Genomic DNA, 27,711 nt, shown 5'->3' on the forward strand with positions numbered 1-27,711 from the left:
TGTTGACATTTACAGTAATCTTAATCCTGATCTGCTCTGCGTGTTGTGTTATTCGGCTTTGCTCAAATGATTGTGCACCGAAGATATAGAGTTTAAAATTCCGCACTGTAGGCTAAGCAACCAAACATAATATAATATCCACTGACTAGCACTCACTACCTTATATGGGCTAAACAAAATGGCACAAAACCCACTGTTTGTCTTTGCCATTAATACAGTGGTTTTCAGAATGTACTCTTATACCTTTCAGTTAGGGTTGCCAGGTCTTACCTGGCTCTCAGCAGGGGGATTTTCTTTACACACGTATAGAGCGTCCCCCCCTCCAATATGTCTAGTGCGATAACGTCACTTCTGGGTGATGTCATTGCACCGGGCATATTGTGGTGTGAGTGGAGAGTTGGAGGCCTCAGAATCAGGGGAACCCCACCCCCAGTGGGAGGTTGGGAACCCTACTTTCAGTGTGTGCAACTGGGAGTCTGTTTGTATCTCCATGCTCAAACTAGTTTTTAAAAATTATGTATTAATTTATCACCCGCTATTCTCTGCAGTGGTTACCCAGAGCAGTTTACAACATTCTCCCCTTCTCCATTTAATTCTCACAACAGCCCTGTGTGGTAGTTTAACTTTGAGCGTATATTTATCTGTGCTGTGCATATATTTGGGACTCCTCTATATATAAAACCAAGGCATTAAACTTGCAACTTCAGGCCTTTAAAGTCCTTTCAAGATGGTATCAGACCCCAGCTCAATTGGCATAAAAAAAGGTAAAGGTAGTCTCCAACTCTGGGGTGACGTTGCTTTCACAACGTTTTCACGGCAGACTTTTTATGGAGTGGTTTGCCATTGCCTTCTCCAGTCATCTACATTTTCCCCCCAGCAAGCTGGGTACCCATTTTACCGACCTCAGAAGGATGGAAGGCTGAGTCAACCTGGAGCCGGCTACCTGAACCAGCTTTCACTGGGATCGAACTCAGGTTGTGAGCAGAGGGCTCCGACTGCACTCTGCGCCACAACTAATATTTATCTCCTCTGTTTCAAAGGATATGGTCAAAGAGGCACATATTTCCACTGGTGGTGGCTATGTCCTACAATTACTAGCTTTTGGAGACAGATATACCACGAGATATACTTGCTAACCAACTATTCACCACCCTTCACACCCGAGTACACTCTTTTAAGTCTACCTGATTCTTCCTGTATTCCTATACCCCTCGCAGACTTAGTCTCGCTCATCCTAGTGGCAGCCAAATCATTGCTAAGGTCTGGAAAAAACAATATCCTCCATCATGGCAAGCCTGGTGGATGCAGCTGTGGGACTTTTTTGTTTTAGACAAACTAACTCATGACCTATACTACCTTAAATCTCACCAGCCGAGCTCATCATTTATAGAGAAATGGTGACCTTTCATTGAGAAAGCTTCTGTTATTGATGCAAGTCCTAATGGTTTATATTGTGATATATTTTTAGCCTGTCAATTGATGCCTTGGTTCTATACCTTTACTCCCTCGTTTTTAATTAGTATGTACCTTTATTTTCATCATAGTATGTACCTCTGTAACTGTTATATTACTTCAATAAAGTATTTGAACCCCCCTAATTATTTATTAATTTATAACCCACTATTCTTTGCAGTGGTTACCTAGAGCAGCTTAGAACATTCTCCCCTTCTCCATTCTCATAACAGCCCTGTGAGGTAGGTTAGGCTGAGAGTGTGAGACTTGATCAGAAGTTATCCAGCAAGCTTCTATGGCAAAGCAGGGATTCGAACCTTGGTGTCCCAGATCCTAGTCCGACACTCTAACCACTGTTCTTCAGCAGTACTTTTAGCAGTTAAATACTTCTCTTCTATACTGTCTACATGCATTTACTTTGGTGTGTTTGGAGCTGCTGAAGTGAACTACTTTATGACTGAAGTTTGAGAGCGTATAGCCTGAATCAAAGCAGGGCTACAAAAAAAAAATGACAAGGAACATTTGTTTCAAAGAACTACTATCTCTTTGAATTTGTTAATCGTTATGCAGTTTGTATTAGCATTATAATTATTAACAGAATTTATATACATTAACAAGTTTGCAATGTACAGTGTAAAAACAATAATTATTGACAGATGTTAGCCATTTATGGTCAGCTGAACTTTGAGAGTATATTTATCTGTGCTGTGCATATATTTGGGAATGAACAGGCTGGAATGACAGGCATTCAGGTAGTCATCTTAAACTGCCATCCCAAATGCACACCCTGAGAGAAATCCTGTTTTGCTGAGGGTATGTTTGCATTACCATTGCCACCAAAACTTTCCAGCACATCAGCCTGAAGCATTTCAGACATACTCATATTGCAGCTAGATACAGGATGCTGCACAAACATTTTTGCGTGGTTTGTAGTGGCATACCAATATCCAGTGTGTGCTGAATTCAGTATGTGGTATATATACATGATTGCCTTACCATGTGTTGACGCAGCTGGAAGCCAGCACAGACTGAAGGATATATGACTGGGCCCTTATGGTGTATAGTAGGTAGGATCTCTTAAATATTACTTGGGGTCTAAGTACACATTTACAGAGCCCTTGGGTTCTGTCTGTGTCTATCATGAGAACTGTCAGAAGAATCAAAATTGTCTTAAGCTATGCCATTAGTTTCTTAATAGTTAGTATGGAATAGTAGGATGGGGAAGACCAGGGTTCAAATCTGCTTTTTAGCCCTCAAATCCACATTTTAGTATTTGGACCGATCACTTTCAGCTTCATACCTCACACAGTTGTGAGGATACAGTAGAAGAGGGGAGAAATGTGTGCTGCCCTGTGATCCTTGGAGGAAGGGCAGGATAAAAATCTGGCAGACATTTCTCAGCTTCAGGCATAGTGCATTGTGGGTGAAAGATGCTGTCTGCACTCTCCAAATATTATTTTAAACAATCTTTCTTACCAATCACTTCTGTTTTAGCCTAACAGCTTATATGTGTGCATGACAGCTCAGATTATGAAAATTTTCTCCCAACAAAATAGGCTTTGCCAGGTGTTTGAGCATGCAGGTCCTGTAAGAAGGTAAAGGTGGTCCCCTGTGCAAGCACCAGTCGTTTTCAACTCTAGGGTGACGTTGCTTTCACAACGTTTTCACGGCAGGCTTTTTATGGGGTGGTTTTCCATTGCCTTCCCCAGTCATCTACACTTAACCGCCAGCAAGCTGAGTACTCATTTTACCAACCTTGGAAGGATGGAAGGCTGAATCAACCTGGAGCCGGCTACCTGAACCAGCTTCTGCTGGGATCGAACTCAGGTCGTGAGCAGAGGGCTCCGACTGCAGTTCTGCAGCTTTACCACTCTGCACCACGGGGCTCTTGCAGGTCCTGTAGTGACCACATAATACAGTTTTGAAGGTGTTATGTGTATGGTTTTAGTATGGGATTCCTGCCTGGCTCATTGGAGCCATGAGAGCAGAGCTTGGGGACTTGGGAACAATGAACAGTAGGATCCAAATACCTGCTGCCCTACATCAATCACAGGCCCCCTGCCTGTTTGAATGACCCAATAACGTGCTTGTGCGGGAACCAGTAGTTGTATATAGGTTTGGCCCGTGGGCCCATTCTCCAGTCTTGTTCGGGCATCCTTATACCATGCTGCCTTTAATAAAGAGCTGTTATCATTGTTGACTCGTCTTCTCGATGCTTTAAACCCACTATATTATAGAAGGCTTTACCATTCCATGTAATAACTGAGGAAGAAGGCCAGCCCTTGAAAAAGGCATTTATTTCATGTTGAAATGATAATTGGACAAGGGACCTCAGTGTAGTTTGTGAGTATAATTTCAGTCTTCCAGAGTCCGTCATTTTGGAGAGAGCTTTCCCGTACTTCACCTGCCAGTTTTCTTGGGACTTTTTTTTTTTGTCACTGAGTGGTTTGCAGTATGGGTTTAATGTCTTAGGCTGTCTTTCTGTAATTTTGCTATATGCATTCAATAGTTTATTAGTATTCCCGTATTTTCATATGCTATGCGGCATTTTGGATTATTATTACTAGTCTTATGAATTCTTCCTGTGTTTCCTGTTATTTCTTTGTTTTATACACGGGTGCCCATTCAGCCTTTCTGTCCCCAGCAAAATAGTTCAGTTAAAAGAAACTGGTAGAATGGAAAGTTTATTTATCAAATTGTGTTATCAGAAGTTTGTCAGAATGATCTAAGCAAGGCAAAATTAGAGCCGCTGAAGAAAGCAGAATTTTTAAAAACAGGATGTCCTAGAACTTGAATAGTATGTTGTTGTTCGCATAGTCGAGTCTGACTCTTGGTGACTCCATGGACAAAGTCACACCAGGCCCTCCTGTCTTCTACCACCCTCCGAAGTCTGCTCAAATTCATGTTAGTTACATCAGTAAAGCTGTCCAGCCATCTCATCTTTTGCTGTCCCCTTCTTCTTTTGCCTTCTGTCTTTCCCAGCATCAGGGGTTTCTCCAGTGAGTGCTCCCTTCTCATTTGGTGGCCAAAGTATTTGAGCTTCAGCATCTGACCTTCCAGGGAACAGTCAGGGTTGACTTCCCTTAGGACTGACTGATTTGATCTTCTTGCAGAGATATAAACTTTATAAAGGACACAAACAAACTCAGCTTAAAAAAAAAAACTTAGAACATTAGCACTCAGTCTTAAAGGTGCTTTCTTTGTATTTCTCCCATGGTATCCAGGGAACTGGGCACAGGAAGTTCTGGCTCTTTCCTTTCTTCCCTAGGGGGGCCAGGAGGGGGAGGAGCCTCAGCCAATAGAAGGAAGAGAGGCTTGTCTCAGTAGCTCTGTTGTGCAATTGAGAGAACCTGGCAAAGCAAGATCTCCCTCTCCCCCCTTCCTCAGCCAATGGAGAAAACAGAGGTTTTGCTCTGTAACTCCTGTGTGATTGAGCAAGCTGTGATGCAGAAGGAAGCAAGAGAGGGAAAAGGAAGCAGATGACAGCCAGTTGCTCAGGGGCCTGATAGGAGCCCTCCAGGGGCTTGATTCGGCCCCAGGTCGCATGTTTGACTCCCCTGCTCGACACCCCTGCTCTAGAGGCACCCCCACGTGCTGACAGTTCTGCCAATCTACCATATACAACTAAGCCATCTTGTTCTTTGGGTCCAACTAAGAATTCTAAGGTGGCAGCAAAAATGAGGAATGCAAGGAAGCAGCATAATGCACATGACCTCAGAACACTACAGAGAGATGCCTTCACAGAGGTTAGAGATAAAGAGATCACATGGAGAGAAAGAGAAACATTACAAGTGATGTAAGCCTTTTCTGTTTAGACTATATTTTGAGGCTGGACTTAAAATTGATAGAAAGTTAGTGGACTTTGATTTTTAAAAATCCCACCTGCAATTAAAGTTTAAATGACAGGCTCCCTTCCTTCTCTACAAGCTGCATGTAACAGCAACAATAAGAAGAAGCTTTTGACGCAGCAGATAAGGCTGTTCAACCTGAGGGTACTCACCCTAGGACTGAAGACCACTGTCCCAGAGGGAAGGCACAGTTAGCTGTTTAAGCAAAATGAGACATCCACAAGATACACGTTTCAATGGACACAAGCCTTAACATGTATCTTTAAAGGAATTAGATCTTTGCCAAGGTATAAAAATGAGTAATGTGATCTTTGTTGAGAATGACAGTCTTCTAAAAATATTTTTCATCCTTTTGGACTGTACATCTGTACTTGCAGGCTCCCTGTCTTAGCTGGTCTATGTGTCTGTTTTCTGTTTCCATGAAAATTGACCCATCAGGGCTAAACTATGCATTTGAGTTTTTAAAGAGATGGGTTCAGTTTCCTTGGACCCAAATTGGATTCCTCACAGCCACATAGCAGCTGTAGAGAACGGCTGTTAAAAATAAAGCCAAGCTGGTTTGGGCTTGGAACACCACCAAAGGGGAAGGAAGGGCTCCTGTGCCCCTCAAGCAATTTTCCTGCATGGGAACAGTACAGGAGAGGGAGTTATTTCCTCATTTTTGCTACTCCATAAGGAGTATTTTGTGTCTGTGAAGCAGCAGTACAACTGGAAAATAACTCCCCCTACCCCTGGAGCTAGTTCAACACAAGAAAACAGCTTGTGGGGAGGCAAGAGCCCTTTGTCTCAGTGACATTCTGAGCCCAAATAGGTCTCTTTTATTTTTAACAAGACATTCCCTGCAGTTGCTGTGGGATCCCAAGTTGGGTCTAGGAAAGCTGAGCCCAACTCTTTAAAACCCTGAATGTGTAGTTGAATTCTGAGAGACTCTGGTTGAGAGGGAGCTCTGTGCAAGAGTGACAATTCCGACATACCTTCAAGATGGGGCAGCCTATTCATTATTTTACAAGATGGAGCTTAAGTGATGCGATGTCATAGAGGTTGCCTGGATCAGAACAGTCATTAGAATATGATTTTGTGGATTCATTGCAGAGACCATTGACCAGGATGCTAGGCAGCATTCTTTGATGAGGAAACCAACTGAGGAACTTGATAGCCGTGGAAAGGGATGGAAGGTTGCTATTTATATCCTGTTAGTACTAGGAAAAGAAAAGACTACCTGAATTATATCGTACCTACATGGCTCAAGCATGAAAAAGCCAGTATTTTAAAAACCTTCCTTATATAGCTTACTACTTCTAAATCTTTCTGTCATTAAGGAAACCTTTCCTCATCAACTTATCTGGTGAGGAACTCCTATACCTACTGCAGAATCTCTACATCTGGCAGAGGATCTTGTGGTATGTTAGTGTATACAGCCAGTTAAGTCTGGGTGTTGGCCAGACTTGTAGGCCTTGTTACTACTCTGCATAAGCTGAGCGTGTTTCTACAAAACACACTCAACACATCAGTGGTACAATATATGTGGATATCAGTACAGAGTAGGTAAATTGTCTTTCAGGACAATTTGGCATTACTGATATTGTTGGAAAATCTTTGAAACATTTAAAAGGAATCAAGGATTCCCACAACAGAGTTTAGAAACCACTACTCTAGATTTCTTATGTTACTCCTTGTCAGTAAGGTTTTTTCTTTTTTAAAAAGTGGGATACAGAAGGGAAAAGGGTGTAAGGAAAAATATTTATCAAAAATGGTCAAATATGAATAGTTACATACAAGTAAATTAAACTGTATTAGTAATAATTCAAGTTTCAAATATAGAAGCAGATACTAAAACATGAGTGTTGTGGAATAAGTTTTCCCTTTAAAAGAAAAGACAAGAAATTTCATGATATTAGGAATAATCTATTAACAATAAAAGAGATCATCTTTAACAATTATCTCTGTTGTAAGTTTCAACCATCCTTGAAACTTGAATATTATCTTAATTGTTTGGCAGATTCTAAGTCTTGGTAAATATTTACATGCTAGTAGAATACTGGATAAAAAGATTAATACTATAATCAATATCTTGATCACTTTTAATAAAACATTCAGATAATTTCAAGAATCAAGACATTTAACTGTTCCCAAAATATGAGTAGTAAGCTTGCCATCTCTGCTGAAATTCTTTCAACGGCCTTCTATTTATATAATTAGTTAGTTTTGCCATTGTTGCATACTCAGCTAGTTTTTCTTTCCAGTTCTCTATTGCAGAGCATTCTTCTGTCTTCAATTTCATTGCAAATGTTATTCTAGCAACATATAACTAAGTAGATTTTGTGAAGTTCTTTCTATAATGTCTGGCAAGATTCCCAATAGCACGGTTTCTGGATTAATTGGAAATTTAGTTTTTAAAATATTGTGAATCTCTTCATGTATATTTTCCCAGTATCTTTTAATCTTGGTGCAAGTCCACCACATATGATAAAAAGTCCTGTCCACTTTACATTTCCAACAAGACTCTTTGTAATTCTTGTCCATCTTTTCAATATCTTTTAGGATGATGTAAAGTCAGTAGAACATTTTGTACCAGTTTTGCCTTAATGCCTGGTTAGCAGTAAATCTAATGTCCTTAGTCCGTAGGTTTTCCAAGCATTGAAACTGTATTTCCTCACTGAAATATTGCTTCCATTTAGTCCTGCAGGATTTAACCTGTTCTTCAGAACCATATTGAAGCAAAAACTTGTTATTTAGTAACACCTCTCTTGGTAGAGATATTTTTTAGTCTGGAAGCAATTTGAAAATATATCCACTATTGAATCTCCTTTCCGCCTTCTTTGATCTCTTGCCACATCTTAATCACATCTAGTAAGTTTATCATATTGCTGTAAGTTATAAAATCATTGTTTCTCCTTGTGTGATTGCTGTAATAAGCATCTATTGGTGATATTATTGGTGGAACTGTGGGGCTGATTTTTATAGTATTTTCCAAATTTTAAATAAGCTATCTCTAATTATATGTCTTTTATTTTGAGGTGTTTTTAATATAGATTTTTTGATCCACAAATAGCTATGCACTCTTATCATCAAGATTTGAGGATTCTAATTTTATCAGTCTTTTCATTGGCATTTTTGATCCAATCTAATATCCAGACTAGTTCATCAGCTTGGTAATATAATTTGATGTTAGGTATTGCCAGACCACCTGTGTTTTTTTTTCTCATCTCGCCTTGAAGTACTTTAAATCTTATTCTTGACTGCTTGGCTTTTCAAATGAACTTGTTTATTTGTATCTGCCAGCTACTCAAAGTCTTTTTAGAAATTTAAATTGGAATCATCTGAAACAACGTTTAGTTCTGATAATACAGTAATTTTAATAGCAGAAATTCTTCCTAGCTAGGATCATTGTAATTCAGATGATCTTTTGAGAGCTTTTTGTATTTTGGACCAGATTGTTATGTAATTGTCCCTAAATAATGTATTATTCTGTCCTGTGAGATACATTCCTAAATATTTGACTGGGTTATTTATTATATCACATCCTGAATTTTCTTAATCTCTTCCTCATTTTGATTAGTTGAAAATTTTAAAATAATCTTAGTTTTTTTCCTATTGATTTTATAACCTGAAAAGAGTCCAAAGTTGTTGATTTGCTCCATTACACATTGGACAGATAATTGGGGGTTTGAAATTGTAAAGACCACATTGTTAGCATAACTCTTTATTTTAAACTCCTCTCCTATTTTTAGACCTTCAATATTAGGATCTTGTCATATCTTGGAAGCAAAATTTCCCAATGCAAGAATGAAGAGAAGGGATATCCTTGACAAGTTCCTTTTTCTATTTTGAATACATTTGTCAAGACCTCATTGATTAAAATTTTTGCATATCGTTTGGTATAGATGTTCTGTATCCAATTCAAAAATCTGGAACCACACTTGCAATAATGCAGTGTTTTTAATAGAAAAGTCCAAGATACATTATCAAAGGCCTTTTCAGCATCTAAGAACAGAAAGGCTGTTTTATTATTTTTCTCCTTTTGATTTCTTTACATGGACAGTATGCCAAATACCTTCCTGATTTGTTTGAATGTTTATAATATTTTTAAAGCTCATTTTTTCTGCATTTCTTTAGTTTGAAGCAGGTCCATCTAATTTCTCAGTTTGATTTCTGCTAAGATGGTTTTCTTTAATTTTTTTTATGCTGGCCTTCTGAGCTCTGAATTCTGTCAGTTATTTTCTTAATTTGTTCCACTCTTTCCTTCTTTTTCCTAGAGGCAAGGGTAATTAATTTTACTCTCGTATACAATTTACTTACCAAAGAGCTGCCATATAGAGAACCTCTGTGATGTTTAGTTTAAAAAAATCTTCAATCTCTTGTTCACAAACTTTTAAGATATCTTCCTGTAGCAAGAGATTGTCATTCATTCTCCATCTTCTCCTTATAGACAGTTCTCTATACAATGCAACCAATAGTGTATAATAATCAGCAATTATTTTCAACTGGATTTCAGTGGATCACAAATTTGTAAGTGAAGTCTTAGATGTCCAGCAAATCTCAATTCTTGAGTATGTCTCTAGTCTGTCTGAAAAGAAAGTATGGTCTCTTGAATGAGGATTAAGGTTCTTCATATATCTTCCAAGTTCAGTATTTGCATATAGGTGAAGACATTCTTAGGCAGCTTTCCTCCTTTAGACTTTTTGGATCTATCCTTTTTTGGATCTAGTACTCCATTCATATCACCAAACATTAAAATTTCCCTTTTGAAAATCCAGAAGTGTAGGGGGGGAAATTGTAGAATTTTTCTTTTGCATTATTTGGGCTGTAGATTGAAGCCAGAGTAAATATTTTATCATCTGGAGATCTTATTTTTAACAAAATATATCTTCCTTCAGAGTAATTCTACTCTTCTGTGACAGATAAGTGTTGATCAGTTATTTAAATCACATATTGTGCTTATGTTACTCCTTTATCTAATATGCTAATACTGCATTATCTCTTTAAAGGAAAAGCTCAAGCTCTTCGTTTTAAGCTTAGTGAAGGGACCTGAATGGCATGAAGGGTAAAGACAAGGTGCAAAGAATGCAGTTGTGCCATCTTCATTAAGCATTACAATTGTGGCTAAAAGTACTGGGACTGGGTGGATAGTTACAAGACATTTGATGGACGATTTGTAATTTGAATATTATTATAGTATTTAATACTTTCCTGTGTTATGAAAAGTTATTAATTTGTTTGTTGCTCAGTCGCACAGTCGAGTCCGACTCTTTGTGACCCCTTGGACAAAGTCATGTCAGGCCCTCCTGTCTTCCACCATCCTTTGAAGTCTGCTAAAATTTGTGTTAGTTACATCAGTAATACAGTCCAGTCATCTCATCTTTTGCTGTCACCTTCTTTTGCCTTCTGTCTTTCCCAGCATCAGGATCTTCTCCAGTGAGTGTTCCCTTCTCATTTGGTGGCCAAAATATTTGAAATTCAGCTTCAGCATCTGACCTTCCAGGGAACAATCAGGGTTGATTTCTCTTATGAATGACTGATTTGATCTTCTTGCAGTCCAAGAGATTTTCAAGATTCTTCTCCAGCACCACAGCTCAAAAGCATCTATTCTTCTGCGCTTGGCCTTCCTTATGGATCAGCTCTCACAGCCATACATTACTACTGGGAATACCATCACTTTGACTATACGGACTTTTGTTGGCAGGGTGATGTCTCTACTTTTTATTATACTGCCCAGGTTCGCCATAGCTGTCCTCCCAAGGAGCAAACGTCTTTTAATTTAATGGCTACGGTCACTAACTGCAGAGATCTTGGATCCCAGAAATGTGATCTGTCACTACTTCCATGTCTTCCCCTTCTATTGGCCAAGGAGTGATGGGGCCGGATGCCATGATCTTAGATTTTTTGATGTTGAGTTTCAAGCCTACTTTTGTGCTCTCCTCTTTCACCCTCAACAAGAGGTTCTTTAGGTCCTCCTCACTTTCTGCCATTAGAATGGTGTCATCTGCATATCTGAGGTTGTTGATGTTTTCCCGGCAATCTGAATTCCAGCTTGTGCTTCATCCAGGCTGGCATTCCGCATAATGTACTCTGCATATAAATTAAATAAACAGGGTGACAATATACATGCTTCTCGAACTCCTTTTCCTATTCTAAACCAATCAGTTCTATCCCATTCTGACCGCTGCTTCTTGGCCCTTATACAGGTTTCTCAGGAGGCAGGTGAGGTGGTTTGGTACTCCGATCTCTTTAAGGACTTGTCACAGTTTGTTGTGATCCACACAATCAAAGGCTTTAGCTTAGTTAATGAAGCAGAAATAGACATTTTTCTGGTACTTCCGTGTTTTCTACATAATCCATCGAATGTTGGCAATTTGATCTCTAGTTCCTCTACCTCTCTGAAACCCGGCTTGAACTTCTGGTAGTTCTCGATCTACATACTGCTGAAGCCTATTTTGTAGGATCTTTAACATGACCTTGCTGGCATGTGAAATAAGTGCAATGGTGTGATAGTTTCAATATTTCTTGGCATCACCCTTCTTTGAGATTGGAATATAAATTTACCTTTTCCAATCCTGTGGCCACTGTTGCGTTTTCCACATTTGCTGACATAATGTGTGCATCACTTTAACAGCATTGTCTTTTAGGACTTTGAATAGCTCAACTGGGATACTGTCATCTCCGCTCGCTTTGTTGTTAGTAAAGCTTTCTAAGGCCCATTTGGCTTCACACTCCAGGATGTCTGGCTCTCAGTCAGAAATTTCACTGTCATGGTTGTCATGGACATTGAGATCCTTCTTGTATAATTCTTCTGTTTATTCTTGCCACCTCTTCCTAATCTCTTCTACTTCGGCCCTTACCGTTTTTATCCTTTATCATGGCCATCTTTGCATGAAACAGTCCCTTGATTTCTCCAGTTTTCTTGAAGAGATCTCTTGTCCTTCCCATTCTGTTTTTTTCCTCTATTGCTTTCCATTGTTCCTTCAGGAAGGCCTCCTTATCTTCTCTTGCTGTTCTCTGGAAATCTGCATTCAGTTGGGTGAATCTTTTCACTTTGTCTTTCACTTTCCTTCTTTCCTCAGCTATTTGTAAAGCCTCATCAGACAACCACTTTGCTTTCTTGCATTTCTTTTACTTTGGAATGGTGCTGATTATTGCCTTCTGTCACAAACTTCTGTCCATAGTTCTTCAGGCACTCTGTCTATCAACTCTAGTTCTTTAAACCTATTCTTCACCTCCACTGTATATTTATAAGAGATTTGAATGGCCTTTTGACTTCCCCAGTTTTCTTCAATTTAAGCCTGAATTTTGCAATGAGTAGCTCATGATTTGAGCCATAGTCAGCTCCAGGTCTTGTTTTTGCTGACTGTAAGGGGCTTCTCCATCTTTGACTGCAGAGTATATAAACAATCTGATTTCTGTGTTGCCTATCAGGTGATGCCCACGTATAGAGTTGCCTTTTAGGTTGTTGGAAGAGGGTGTTCGCTATGACCAGCTTGTTCTCTTGACAAAACTCTTATTAGCCTTTGCCTGGTTTCATTTTGTTCTCCAAGGCCAAACTTGTCAGTTGTTCCAGTCACCTTTTGACTTCCTACTTTGGCATTCCAGTCCCCTATGATGTGGAGGATATCTTTTTGTATGTGTCAGTTCTAGAAGGTGTTGTAGATCTTCATAAAACCTGTCCACTTCAGCCTCTTCTGCATCAGTGGTTCGGGCATAGATGTTGATTACTGTGCTAATGAATGGTTTGCCTTGGATACGGAACAAGATCATACTGTAATTTTTGAGATTGTATCCCATTACTGCCTTCCTCACTCGGTCACTCTCTTGTTAACTATAAAGGCCACACCATTTCTTCTATGGGACTCTTGCCCACAGTAATAGATGTAGAGATCCTCTGAGTTAAATTCGCCCATTCCTGTCCATTTTAGTTCACTGATTCCCAAGATGTCAATGTTCAGTCTTGCCATCTCGTTTGACCACATCCAGCTTATCTTGATTCATAGATTTTTCATTCCATGTTCCAATGCAGTATTGTTCTTTGCAGCATCAGACTTTCCTTTCACCATCAGACACATCCACAGCTGAGTGTCCTTTCTGCTTTGGCCCAGCCATTTCACTCTTTCTGTGGTTACTTGTACTGGCCCTCCGCTCTTCCGCAGTAGCATATTGGGCACCTTCCGACCTGAGGGCTCATCTTCCAGTGCCATATCTTTTAGCCTTTTGTTACTGCCTGTGACGGAACCGGCCCGATTCTGCCTTCAGACCCGGTCCCGTCAACTCCCTGTTGAGTCGCCAACTCCTGGAGGGAGCTATTTCTCCTCCGGCCACTTGGGCTCGCTGCCACCACCTGCTCAGTCCAGGGGTTCAGATTGAGAGGAACAGGACTCCCAATCCCCCTCTCTAGCTCTGAGGCCAGGCCTCAAGGTCCTCTGCCACCTTGTACTTGGGTATCACAGAGACCCCAGCACTTCTTCAGGGAACCCCTGGAGGATTGGCACCTTCTCCAACTGCATGCCTTCCCCCTTCCCCGGGGCCCCCTTCATAAAGCAGCGTGGTCTAAGCGGTCGGGATCTATGTGGTACAGAGTTTGACTGCCAGCATTCAAAACAGAACAAAATGTTTAATAAGAAGAGAATAAAATAAAAAAAACAAAAAAAAAACAAAAAAAACAAAAACAGTTACATGTAAAAGTGTAGCACAGCACCTGATCAGCAACAAGAAGGGCAAATAAAAGGTGGATTTAAATGCATCCTCTCGTCCCTGGTGTAAACTTGGTCTACCTTGTGAATTACTTACTCGATCTGACTGCCTGGGGTCCTCCTCCTCTTGAGTAGGCCTCTCCCACAGTCAGGAGCCCACAGACTCACAACCTTTCTCTTCGAGGGCCAGCTGCGGACTGCCCTTTTCCCGCCTAACTCAAATAAAAGATCAAAAGAACTTCCTGCCCCTCTAGGAGGCTTTTCCCCCTAGAGTTGCTGGTTTAACTCCAGAAGGGAGGAGGGAATGAGGGGAAGGCTAAAGAACTTCCTGCCTTTCTAGGAGGCTTTCCCCCTAGAGTTGATGGTTTAACTCTGGAAAGGAGGGGATGGAGGGAGGCTAGGCCAAAGCCTACTTTAATAGTTTAATGTTCCCTTCCAATGAAGCACCAACATTGACTAAGATGGCGTTTCTCCACACTGCCCATGGGGTTTTCTTGGCAAGGATAATGGAGTGGGTTGCCATTTCCTTCTCCAGTGGATCACATTTTGTCTGGGTTCTCAGCTGTGGCCTGTCCATCTTGGGTGGCCCTGCATGGCATAGCCCACAGCCTCACTGAACCGTGCAAGCCCTTTGGTCATGTCAAGACAGCGATCCATGAGACACATTTGTATCCTATTTCAGCACCTATATCAGTATTGTTTCTGATAAGTGATTAACAGTGCAATCCTAAATTGTCAGTTGAAGGCATTGAGTTTAGAAGAGTGTAATTTTGTGTAGGACTGTACTGCAAACATTTTAATTTAGGTACTCCATTTTGATAAGCATTAGATTTCACTGACAAAAGATAATGTTCTGAGAATTTTAGAGTCAGTTATGTATGGGGGATGTGGGAACAGGTTCTGGGAAGGAACACATAATACCTGCATGTATCACAGATCATTGGCCAAACTGGAGCTAGAAAACAGTGGACTTTCTGCTTGATCTTTCTTATATGGCTGTGATGAATAGCTTCAACACATATTTACATATTAGTATCCAGCATGCCCCTTCAGCTAATACTTCTTTCACAACAGCACAGGTGTTTAAATTCTTGTACCACCAATGAAAACCATTATTTCTAGCATTTTTTGCATTGCAGATTTATTCACAGACATATGTATTCTGTTTCTAAACCTTGAAAAGGACTCTCATCGTGAGAGCCTGAAATCTGCTGAACTTTTCTTAGTCATACAATGCAGGGAATTGGGATGTTTGCAAGAGCTAAATCCAGAAAATGCTGATATGTGAATGTCTCGTTCGCCCAGAATGGTTCAAAGGATAAATACAAGGGGCTTTGGATAATCGGAATCATTACTAGGTAAGGAGTTCATTCTCTGTGTTGTAGTAACCAAGAGAGGGTGATATGGATTACAAGGTTTATATAAGTTGGGTTTGTCTGGCTCATTCAGCAGCTTGATTGAAATTCTGTACTCTTTCAAATCTTGAAATCCAGCATGTTGATGAGAATGATGTGGCTGTTTTTTCCACATGTGCTGATACTGGCGTTCATAGTGGTTCTTAAAAGCAGGGGAAGCTGCATGAGGTAGAAAAATTAACTTCAAACTAGAAAAATGAAATGGAGATTAAATCATAGGACCATGACATATATGGCCTAGCATAGTTTGTGGATTACCAAAAGTGTGGATTCCATATATGGAAAATCATATTAAAAGCTTGTACTCTTTTCTAGTTTTCTCCATTTTTTGTAGAATTGGAGGGGATTTCCAGGGTCATCTAGTTCAACCCCTTGCAAAATGCAGGAATTCCACAAATACCTTCCTGCCCACACACATCCCCAGTGACCCTTGCTCCATGCCCAGAAGATGGCAAAAACCTCCAGGATTTTTGCCAAACTGGACTGGAGAAAACATTGCTGACCTACCCCGAAATGGTAATCAGCACTTCCCTGGGTAAGAAAGGGCCATGAGAACTAAGCACTGATGCAACCCTTCCTGCCCTCCTCCTCTTGATCTGCCTAATTCGCAGAATGAGCATTGCAGTCAGAGGACCACCTAGCCCAGGGGTGTCAAACTCATTTGTTATGAGAGCCAGATATGGCATAAATGAGACCTTATTGGGCCGGGCCATGTGTGTCATAAAATGTAATACCAGGTAGTGGAGATACAAACTTTGTAAAGGACACAAATACAATTAAAGATTTTTGTTTTAAAAAACCCAAAATATAACATACTTAAAGTATTAGCACTTTTGCAATATTGTGGTCAGTATCAAAACAAGCTCTCCACCCCCCCCCCTTTTCCTCCCAAAGAGAGGAGCCTCAGCCAATGGTGAAAATAGAGGCTTTGCTCTGTAGCTTCTGTGCGATTGAGAAATCCTGGCAAAGCCAGCTGCGGCACAGAAAGAAGCAAGAGAGAGGGAGAAGGAAGGAGACTTGTTCACGGGCCTGGTAGGAGCCCTCCAGGTGCCTGATCTGGCCTTTAGGCCACATGTTTGACACCCCTGATCTAGCCTCTGTTTAAAAACCTCCAATGAAGGAGAGCCTACCACCTCCTGAGGAAGCCTTTTCCACTGAGGAACCACTCTAACTGTAAAGAAGTTCTTCCTAATGTTTAGCAGATATTTATTTAAGCTGCCTCAGCTGTTCTGCTTCAGCAAATAAACCCACATTCAAAATGAAGGAGGGGCGCTGCTTGTATGCCATGATGTGTGCAAATGTGATTATTGCTTCAGAGGCAACAGAGGAAGGCAAGAATTGTTGCAAAAAGCATTTTTTCTTTGCAAGCAGATTTCTAAAAGGGGCAGTAGAGCAAAGGCAGTTGACATGGCTGTTTCCTACCTCTGTTGGAAAAGTCTGCTGGTTTTGTATGCTGAAACTTTGCAGCACTCCCTCAATTTTTTGACAACCATATAACATATACGAGGTTTCATTTGCACAACATTGTCATTTAATGGAGAAATAGGGTTGCCAAGTCTAATTCAAGAAATATCTGGGGACTTTGGGGGTGGAGCCAGGAGACATTGGGGCGGAGCCAGGAACAAGGGTGTGACAAGCATAATTGAACTCCAAGGGAGTTCTGGTCATCACATTTAAAGGGACAGCACACATTTTAAAATGTCTTTCTTCCATAGGAAATAATGAAGGATAGGGGCACCTTCTTTTGGGGCTCATAGAACTGGACCCCCAGGTCCAATTGTTTTGAAACTTGGAGGGTATTTTGGGGAGAGGCACTAGATACTATACTGAAAATTTGGTGCCTCCACCTCAAAAAATAGCTCCCCCAGAGCCCCCGAAACCTCCAGATCAATTCCCCATTATACCCTATGAGAAACGATCTCCACATAGGGAATAATGAAGATGTTTCCCTCTCCTCCACACACACCCCTTTTCGCAAATTAGATTGAATTTCAACCTGTTCTGGTCCAACCATCTGGGGCAACAGAAAACAATTCTGCATCATCCTCCATATGACAGACCTTCGAGCACTTGAAGATGATGATCATGCAGAATTGATCATACCACCTCTCAATCACCTCCCCTCCAGGCTAAATATACCCAGCTTCTTCAACCTTTCCTCATAAGACTTGGTCTCCAGACCCCTCACCATCTTCATTGCCCTCCTCTGGACACTTTCCAGCTTGTCTATATCCTTTTAAATAGTGGTGCCCAAAACAGAACACAATACTCTAAATGAGGTTTAACCAGAGCAAAGTAATACCATCACTTTGCATGATCTGAACACTAGACTTCTGTTGATACAGCTCAAAATTGAAGTTGCCTTTTTAGCTACCACATCACACTGCTGACTAATGTTCAGTGTTCAGTCCACTAAGACCCCTAGATCCTCTTCACACATACTACTGCCGAGACAATGTTCCCTCCAAGCTGCAGAGTTTTGTGAGCTATTGGCATTAAAGATATGAGCGAGTGATTTGGCTACTGCATACATTAGTTTGCTCTGGGGCCATCCTTCCTGAGCTAAGACAACAATGTGTGAACTGGAGGCTAAAAAACTCTGAGCTAGCTCACACTAACTCAGCTTAGAGGGAACAGTACTCCCATGATACATTTTGTTTTTCTTATCCAAATGTAGTTTACATTTATTCCTGTTAAATTTCATTTTATTTGTTTCAGCCCAGTTTTCCAGCCTGTCAAGATCATCCTGTATCCTGTCTCTGTCTTGTACTGTATTTGTGACCCCTCCCAATTTAGTATAATCATCTGCAGATTTAATAAACATTCCCTCTATTCCTTCATCCAAATCATTTATAAAGATGTTGAACAAAACAGGTCCCAGGACAGATCCTTGAGGCATTCCAGTTGTCACTCCTCAGCTTACTTCAGATTTCTGGCAAACTTCATGGGTTTTCTCTCTATAATATTTCCAAAATTTATCCATTCTTGTCAACCACTTATGCTAGACCCTTAATCTGACTTTCATTCTAGCACTTATTGATTACTGTAATGTTTTGCTCCCCAGTCTGTGTTCCAACTGAAGCAAGTTATTTCTGTTTTCAACTCTTCTGCACAATTTTTCTTTCAACACATTTCAACTCTTCTGCACAATTTTTCTTTCAACACGTTTCTAGGATGGATCCATAGAACCTAAAATGTGGCAATTTTGTGGAAGGGATTTTTGCCACTTTCCTGCAGCCTTCTGCACTCCATAAAAAGCCATCACAGAAGCTTAGAAAATCCTCAGAAATGCCATGATATGAAGTACAGGAGCTTGAAGGAACTGGCAGGACTTTTTGAATGTTAGAGTTGCCAGCCTCTACGTGGGGCCTGGAAATGTTCCGCTTTTACAATTGATCTCCAGCTGGCAGAGATCAGCTCCTCTGGAGAAAATGACTGCTTTGAAGGGTGGACTCTGTGGCATTGTACCATGCTGAGGCCCTTCCCCTCCCCAAACTCTGCCCTCTCCTGGATCTACCCCCAAAATCTCCAGGTGTTTTCCAACACCCTGGCAACTCTAGTGTAAGCTCTTCTGCAATTTGTAAATGAGGTGGGGCAGGCAATTTTGGTTAATTCCTTCTACTGCTGCAACCCTCATACTGCATCCCACATTGTTCCTGAGAGTCTCCCGACTTTCAGGAAAGTCATTTTTGATGGGCCTTTCTACCAAGTTGCATTCCGAAGCTGAACATGAACCAAACTGAATTTACCACTTTTCTGGCATCCTTCCTCTTGTGCGCCTGCATATTAACTGTCTTGCAGAGACCTGCTGCTTTTTTTGTTTCTTTTTAAAGCAATGTTGCTTGATTGATCATTTCTGTTGTTTGGCATAGCTAAGGCAGGGGTGTCGAACTCATGAAGAATGGATCTGACATAAATGAGATCTTGTCAGGCCGGGCCATGTGTGTCATAAAATGAAATGCCAGGTAGTAGAGATAAGCTTTATAAAGGACACAAACACAATTAAAGATTTTTTTTAAAAAAACTTAAAATAAAACTTGCTTAAAAGAGTAGCACTCTTGCAATATTTTGTTTATTTAACAGTCTCTGATAACTGACACCTCTTGCTCTAGAGCCAGTTTGGTGTAGTGGTGAAGTGTGCGGACTCCTCCACTTGCAGCTGCTGGAATGGCCTTGGGTCAGCCATAGCTCTCGTAGGAGTTCTCCTTGAAAGGGCAGCTTCTGTGAAAGTTCTCCCAACCCCACCTACCTCACAGGGTGTCTGTTGTGGGGGTCGGGGGAGGTAAAGCAGATTGTGACTGCTCTGAGATTCAGAGTATAGGGTGGGATATAAATCAAACATCACCATCTTCATCTTCTTCATCATCATCATCTCTCCTGTGTGTTTGAGGGAACTCTCCCTCTTTCCCTCCCTCCTGAGAGAATGAGGAGGAGCCTCAGCCAATAGAGAAAACAGAGGCTTTGCTTTGTAGCTCCTATGCAATTGAGCAAGTCTGGCAAAGCAAGCTGTGATGCAGAAGGAAAGGTAGAAGGAAGCAGATGACAGTGAGTTGCTTATGGGTCTGATAGGAGCCCTCTGGGGGCCTGATCTGTCCTGTGGGCCACATGTTTGACACTCCTGACCTACAGCTTTTGTTCATGAGTTGGTAATTTCTTGACTTGATTATGCTGTTATTGTTCTTCTTAAAATCTCAATTTCTCATCTTCAGTTCTAAGTTTTGTTCTTGTCTCATTATTCTGGTCAGATGTCACCTCTATTTTTAAATCACTGGCTATCTTTTCTTGCCTGTATCCATTATTCCTATTACTACATTTACAATTCTTTGGGGTCTTGCTGCTTCTGGTTTCTCTCCCTAGATTTTTCTTCATGTGCCTTCTCATTTTTTCTGCTCTTCTTTGTGTGGTTGTCTGGTGAGGCCTTCTGTTTTCTCAGCACTTACCACCTGCAGTCTTTCTGCTCTGACTGCCCCCTTCTGCTTAAAACTCTCTTCCTTTTAATAGCCATCTTTCGCGTTCTCTTTCCTTTCAGAAACTCACTTGTCATACCTTATGACAAAATGCATTTTGTGCTATTCTAGTTTTTACTTCAAAATCTTTTCCTGTTTCTTTTTGTTTGCTTTTCTCCCTTTATTTATGGCCACCTTTACCATTCTTAATATGTTGAATGCTTGTAAGCTTCTGGTCTGGGAATAGTCTTTTAATTTTTTTACAGCACCTAGTACTTTGGGGCAGTTTTGTAAATAGAATGTGATATGTTTCTTTGCACTGGCTTCTCCTATTGTTCTTTATTAAGCCTTTTCTAACCTGAGTCTCTTCCTGCTCATGCCCCTTCTTCAGTGCTTTCTCTATTTTCTCTTCCTTGGTCCTTCTGTTGACCAAATACTAATTTCCCTACTATTATTTGTGTGTTTGTGGCCCCTTTTGCATGGAACTTCCCCCTTTAGATATTCAGATGGCCTTCCTGTCCCACTTTAAGAATTAACTTATATTCATGTCTTGCATTTATATCTTGATATTCTACTTGAATTGTTAAAAATATATCATTTGTAAATTAATTATTGACTAGATTTTGCTTTCATCATTTTGCTTCCTTTTGTCTTATCCAGTGAGTATAACATTTTCTCCCTCTCTCCAAATTTCCTTGTCTTTTGTCTGTGAACTTACAAACACAGATTTGTGTGTATTTCATATATAAATATATTTGAGGTGCTTTCATAAATAATAAACAATTAGAGTGATGTTGCTGCTGTACTTAGCAAGGAACATCTTCCATCTTTTTGGCTGATGCAGGGTTTGCTGTCAATTCTGCGTAAACTGAAGAGTGCGCCAGATCAGGAGGTAAGAATCCTCCTCCTGGGATTGGATAATGCGGGCAAAACCACCCTTTTGAAACAGCTAGCATCAGAAGATATCACCCACATCACTCCAACACAGGTAAGGAAAGGTACTTTTGGTCTTCCAGACTTTGAACATCCAAATCCATTGCTAAATATTGACATTTGGGAGGAAAGAACTAAGGCTGCAAACAGAATCAAGTTGAGTGGGCTATCAGTAACACACAGTTCCCTCCAGGTTTGCATTTCCAGCTGCCTAATGGAAGTTTGTCACAATCGGAATGAGATGGGGGGGGGGATCCTTGAACCATGGCAATCTCTTCCTCCCCCTGTCCTGCCTCAGAAATTAATCAGTTTTGCTTCTATGACAAACTTTAGTTAGTGGTTGTGTCTCAATAATAAAGGTATGCTTTGTCCGCTTCCCTCCAAACCAAGATTGCAAACCATTATTTAATCCTGGTTTAGAGAGAAATGAACAAACAAATGAATAATTATTCAGTTAATTAACTGACACTGCTGTGCTAAGCAAAGTTATGCCTCCTAAACCGCATTGATTTCAGTGGACTGGGAAAGATGCAACTCTGCTTAGGATGGCAGTGAAAACCATGTTTGGATCTTGGTTTGACAAATCTAGCTGACAGTTCTGACAGTTACAGTAAGCATAGTTAGAGAACAATCCTAAGCATGTCCATTTAGCAGTTCTGTTTTCTGTAATAAGGCTTACTCCCAGGAAAGTGTTGTTGGGATTGCAGCTTTTATCTAAGCTTAAATCATGGTTTGGCCTTGTGTTTTAGCTGAGCCATAATTGGAGATTTGGACCTAAGCACAGACTGTGGTTTTCCATAAAAGAGGGAATAATTACTTTCTAAGCAACATACCAGGAGAGAAGACAGGATATATTTCTATACAAACTCAAGGATTCCTCAGGCTTGTTCCCATTATGACAAACCATGATTTTGTTGGATGTGCACTGTGTTTTTCAGAGTTCAGTAGACTCCAGTTTCAATCTGATGTAAGTTCAGAGTAAACCATTCTGTTTGGTGGATGTCTTTTATGGTCATGGCACCAAAAGCAGAATCTAATCTTTCTTCTTTAAAAATAAAACTACTACAGATTCTATATGTCAGTATAATGTTTGTTCTAGATATATTAGGTAGCCATGTTGGTCTAAAGCAGTAGAGCAAAGTTTGAGTCCAGTGGCACCTTTAAGACCAACATGAGGAGTTGTTTAATCTATGCAAGAAATACTTTTCTGGACACTACTGTAAAAATAAACTATGGGCACATAGACACCACCTTATACTGGAAACCCACTGACCAACAAACATACTTACATGTTTCCAGCTACCATCCTAAACATACCAAACAATCCGTTGTCCTATGAACAGAGGTTTTCACCTGAGGGATCTACAACAAACCTTGTTAGAACTAAAATATCAATGAAGTCAAGAAACAGATTAAAAAAGCTAGAATGATACCCAGAGAAAACCTGTTGCAAGACAGGTCCAAAAGAGACAATAGCAGAACACCACTAGTAGTCACATATAACTCTCAAAATAATTCAGTGCATCATCAGTGACTTACAACCTCTACTGGATAATGACAGTTCTTTTTCACAAGTACTGGGGAGCAAATGTTTTCTTCTGCACAGAGATCTCCCCATGAACACTTATACTAGAGCTTGCAATAAACCAAGATGCCAACTTTGCTGCCATGTACAGCCAGACAGCTACACAATCTCTGGTCTTTACAGCATCAAGTACACCATATCAGGCTTAGCCCACTTGCTCATCTTTTAATCAATGTATATGCCATTAAATGCCAACAGTGCCCTTCAGTTCTCTTCATAGGGCAAACAGAACAAACCCTATAATTGACATAAATCTGACATCTAGAATCACAAAACTGAGAAACCTGTAGGAGAACACTTCAGCCTCCCAGGACCTCAAAGTAACTGTTATATTACAAAAGAATTTCAGAAACAGACTAGAATGGGAGATTGTTGCGCTAGGGGTATGCGTTGGATCTACCTAAGCCCCCCCGGGGGGTATATATATATATATGTGTGTGTGTGTGTGTGTGTGTGTGTATTTTTCCCCCTCAGGAGAACCAAAAGGAGTGGGTGTGTGTATTCCCCACCCCCACCCCCCACCCCCGGAAAACTGGAGAAAAAATCCTAAGAAAATTTCAGATATATTCAGGAATTATCAGTAGATCCAAAAACAGTGGAGAGACATGAGCCTACTGCTCCCACTGTTTGTCAGACTTCAACTGCAATCCCTTTCAAGTTTAATGGGACCATAGAAGACAGCCTGAGGATCAACTGTGCCAGGGGAGCAGACTGTTCCCATTGGCTCAACTTGGGGCTGGCTTCTTGGGCAGCCCTATTTAAACTGCGTAGCTGGAGAAACCAACCCCAAAAGCTGCTGTGCTGCAGGGAAGAATCTGCTAGTTGTGACATAAAGATCCTGGGGCCAGCTTCTTCTGCAACATTGTTTAAACCACCCTGCAGGAGAAGCCATCCCAGCCAGGTGTGTGTGTGCGGGGGGAAACCTCCCTGCAGCAGGCAGATCCTGGGGCCAGCTTTTCCTGCAGCACAGTTTAAACTGGGCTTTGTTTTGTTTTGGTTTGTTGCAAGTATTTTTCTTCTTGAGTTTATTGGACCCAAAAAAGTTTGGGATTTCTGGAAAATCCCAGATCTGAATACCATAAATCCTAGATCTGAATACTATACCAGTATTGGGATTCAGGATTTTTCATAAATACAAAAAAAATTTAGTCCAATAGATCTAAGAAGAAAAATACCGATTAAAAAAATTGTACACCCCTAGTTACAAGTTATTTATTTTATTCAATTTTTAGCCCGCCCTTCCCGTAGAACAGGCTCAGGGTGGGTTACATCATAAAAACAGTCAACAGTAAAAGACCAATTTAAAAATATATATAATCTAAGATTACAAAGACTAAGATGGCAGAATTCTGCCTCACAGATGTGACCTATTGTCCAAGTCCAGCAGATCTTGTAGCTAGTGCTGGGATGGAATGAGGGATGGAATGAGCGGGGGAGGCCGGTAACAAATGACGCCCACTGCCTCAGCTGAAAGCCTAGTGAAGAGCTCTGTTTTACAGGCCCTGCGGAATTGAAGCAGATCCTGCAGGGCCTGGATCTCCAGGGGGAGCTCATTCCACCAGGCAGATCAGATGGACGTCTCTTTGGGTATTACCAAAAGTTGTTGGTTTGCTGATCATAAGGATCTACGGGGCTCATACAGGGAGAGGCGTTCCGAAGGTTTGCTGGCCCCTGGCCATATAGGGCTTTAAAGATAAGTACCAACACCTTGAACCGGATCCGGTATTCAGTGGGTAGCCAGTGCAGTTCATGCTGCACAAGATGGATCCATGCCTGTACAGGCAACGCAGTCAACATCCATGCAGCAGCGTTCTGTACCAGCTGGAGTTTCTGGAGGAGGGTCAAGGGCAGCCCCACGTAGAGAGAGTTACAATAATCTAGCCTGGAAGTGACCATTGCATGGGTTACTGTGGCCAGGTTGTGGGGGTTGAGATACAGGACCAACTGTCTGACCCGCCTCAGATGGAAAAAGGCCGATCTGGCGGTGCTGGTTACCTGGGCCTCCACAGTTAGAGAGGCATCCAGAAATACCCCCAAGCTCTTCACCCTCGATGTGGGTATCAGTGGAGCCCCATCAAAGGATGGGAGCCTGATCTCTGATCCCAGCCCCCTATAACCTAGACACAGCACCTCCTCAACACTCAGGACAATGGAACCCCCAGGACCTAACAAAGATATTGGTTTCTTAGCTCACAACACATGCTAGCATCTTTCAGTTCTCACATCTGTTTGTAAATTCTTTTATTATGCTGCATGCTAATTTGCTGCTGCTTAGAGATTTTACAAGCTGCCTTAATTCAGTCTTAACTATATTATTGCTCGGTTACTTATCCATCTTGACTCTAATTAGCCCTTCCTAGCAACACCTCTCCCTCTCTGCCATATGTAATGGTTGGTCACTTCTTTTTCAATTTATCTGAAGAAGTCTGCATGCACATGAAAACTTATACCCAGAATTCAAAACTGCTTGTTCTAGTAATGGCAGGGCTTTTTTTGTAGCAGGAACTCCTTTGCATATTAGGCAACACACCCCTGATGTAGCCAGTCCTCCTGGAGCTTACGGTAGGCCCTATACTAAGAGCCCTGCAAGCTCTTGGAGGACTGACTACATTAAGTGTATGGCCTAATATGCAAAGGAGTTCCTGCTACAACACCCCCCCCCCCTGATTAATGGCATGTCCACATTTGTGAGACTCCTGGGACTTGTACTTTGTACTGCTTCACAAGTTAAGATACTATCGAGTACATGTTGTAGACCCAGTTTGTATACACAGTGAATTGGTAAATCCTGAAGACTATTATATCTCTCTGTATATCTATATATATATATCTTTGTATATTTTAAACCTCATTGAGGCCGTGAACACCCAACTGATAAGCTAAAATAAATTGTAATTCACTACAGTATACTTCTGCACTGTATAATGTGTGTACATTAAAAGTGAACCATGAATAAGCCTTCAGTCCTCTTTATACACAACAACATACAAAGATTTCTTTTTCAGGATTGCAGTTTGTCTTGATACCCAACTGACACCATCCCAGAGCTGGCCAGTGGGTGGTGCTAGAGATTGTCAGGTTGGCTCTATTTCCAGACTGAGCACATTTCCTTTGAGATAACTCTGATGCCCCAGAGCAAAAGCCCACCCTGAGATTCCAAGCGTAGAGCCAATCCCCTGTATTGTACGGCAGTTCATTGCCAGCCCACACCACATCCTGTTTTTCCAGTTACACACCCTTTTCATTTGGAGCTTTAATTGATGAAATGGGCCCTTCAGAAGTGCAGCTGTTGCTTCATGTTTTCTCATATCAACTCACATACAGACTTCTGCTTCTTGTTAGTCTACACATTGGGCTCAGCTTTCAAGTGCTGAGGCTTGCTTCTCGCAGCCTTGTGCTTTCTCCTTATCTGCATTATTCCTTCACCTCCCATTGCACCCTCCTTTCTTGTTATGAGCTGCAACATACATCTTTATAGCTTTGACAGAAGCAGAGCCTGATCCATGCAAGGCTGTTGTATCCTTCACCTTGCCCACAGCCAATCCATCTGAATAGCAGCACAGGCCCTTATCTTGTTAGGGTTTCCAGACATGTGATATATAAGCTGTGAATGGTGTGTGCCTTCGAATCAGAGGCCAGCCATCAAGTTAACACTAGCCGTGCTTTATCATTTGCTTTGCTGCAGGGTTTTAACATTAAAAGCGTGCAGTCACAAGGCTTCAAGCTGAACGTATGGGACATTGGGGGACAGAGGAAGATCAGGCCGTACTGGAGGAATTATTTTGAGAATACTGATATCCTGGTAAGTATGGGCCAGCGCTAAGTGCTGCCTTAAATAGCACATCGACTTTAACAGTTAAGTAATGCGGCATTCTTAATCACTATCAAAGCTGTTTGTTTTGCAGCAGCCAGTCAGTGTGCACAGTTTTGCAAATATGCTGTGCATATGTGAATTATGAAATCTGCAGAAAAAATTATTTTTAACTGGCCTCTCAACTACATGCTATGTGACAGTGCTGTTTGGTGTAACCACTCCTTTAAAATAACTGTGTTTTGGCCTGAAAAGCATTACCAAAATTACAAGGTTGGATCATTACATTCAAATCCTTTTCTCTCCACAGTGTTCTGCCAAATGGACAGAAAAAGGTGCCACTAAAATATAGCCACATTGCTGAATGAGAACCCTGATTTTATGGGACTTGTCATTCTTGCAGATACCATTTACCAGCTACCACAAAGTTGGTTTCTGACTATAATTCTGGAAGTTAATTTTGCTGATGTAGAAAGGCACTCAATTGTAAGTGTGCTGGACAGTACAGTGCAGAATTTGGTGGCTTTATCAGCAGAAATTTTCATTTTGCTTTCTAGCTGTGAAGGTTCTGTAGCAAAGCTTGAAAGCATACTGGCAAAGGTGGTGACTGGAGACTTAAAATCCAGAAAGGTCATCTGGCTATTTCCCTATTATAATCTCTCAGTTCTTGTTCCTCTAGAAAGGCATCAGCCTTAGCAATCCTAAGCAAAAACCAATAATGCTGATTATTTCATTTTTATTAGCATATTAAGTCTTTAGCAGAAAACCAAAATGAAGCTCCTTCCTATCAAACAAATGGATCAAAGGCAGCTATGGAGAATGTAAAGTGCATTTTCCAGGCAAGCACTGCTGCTCTGTTCTATTATACCCACAGTTCATCAGTGGTTTTTACCCTCCTCCCTCCATCCCACTGTCAGCTGTGCTTAGCACTTGGTTGTAAGACTTTTTCCCCAACACCTGTCTGTCTCTGTCCTCCCCCACCCAGGGCTCATGTGAAGGTGCTGCTGACTTTTCAGCCTGGAGGCAAAGAATGAGGGAGC

At 41.1% G+C, this 27,711-nt stretch overlaps 2 protein-coding genes across 2 annotated transcripts in view; one reads left to right on the forward strand and one right to left on the reverse strand.

Annotated features, from left to right (window-relative positions):
• The window catches only part of SFXN2 (sideroflexin 2), a 172,916-nt gene that overhangs the window by 35,203 nt on the left and 110,002 nt on the right, over positions 1 to 27,711 (reverse strand). The window lies entirely within an intron of this gene.
• Positions 1 to 27,711, forward strand: part of ARL3 (ADP ribosylation factor like GTPase 3) — a 65,997-nt gene that overhangs the window by 13,816 nt on the left and 24,470 nt on the right. Inside the window, exons 2-3 of the mRNA XM_060241764.1 lie at positions 21,187 to 21,330; positions 26,546 to 26,662. Of these exons, the coding sequence (XP_060097747.1) occupies positions 21,187 to 21,330; positions 26,546 to 26,662 (261 nt within the window). The remainder of the gene's footprint in view (positions 1 to 21,186; positions 21,331 to 26,545; positions 26,663 to 27,711) is intronic.

This window comes from Heteronotia binoei, chromosome 6 (genome assembly GCF_032191835.1).
Source record: "Heteronotia binoei isolate CCM8104 ecotype False Entrance Well chromosome 6, APGP_CSIRO_Hbin_v1, whole genome shotgun sequence".
NCBI classification, from domain to species: domain Eukaryota; kingdom Metazoa; phylum Chordata; class Lepidosauria; order Squamata; family Gekkonidae; genus Heteronotia; species Heteronotia binoei.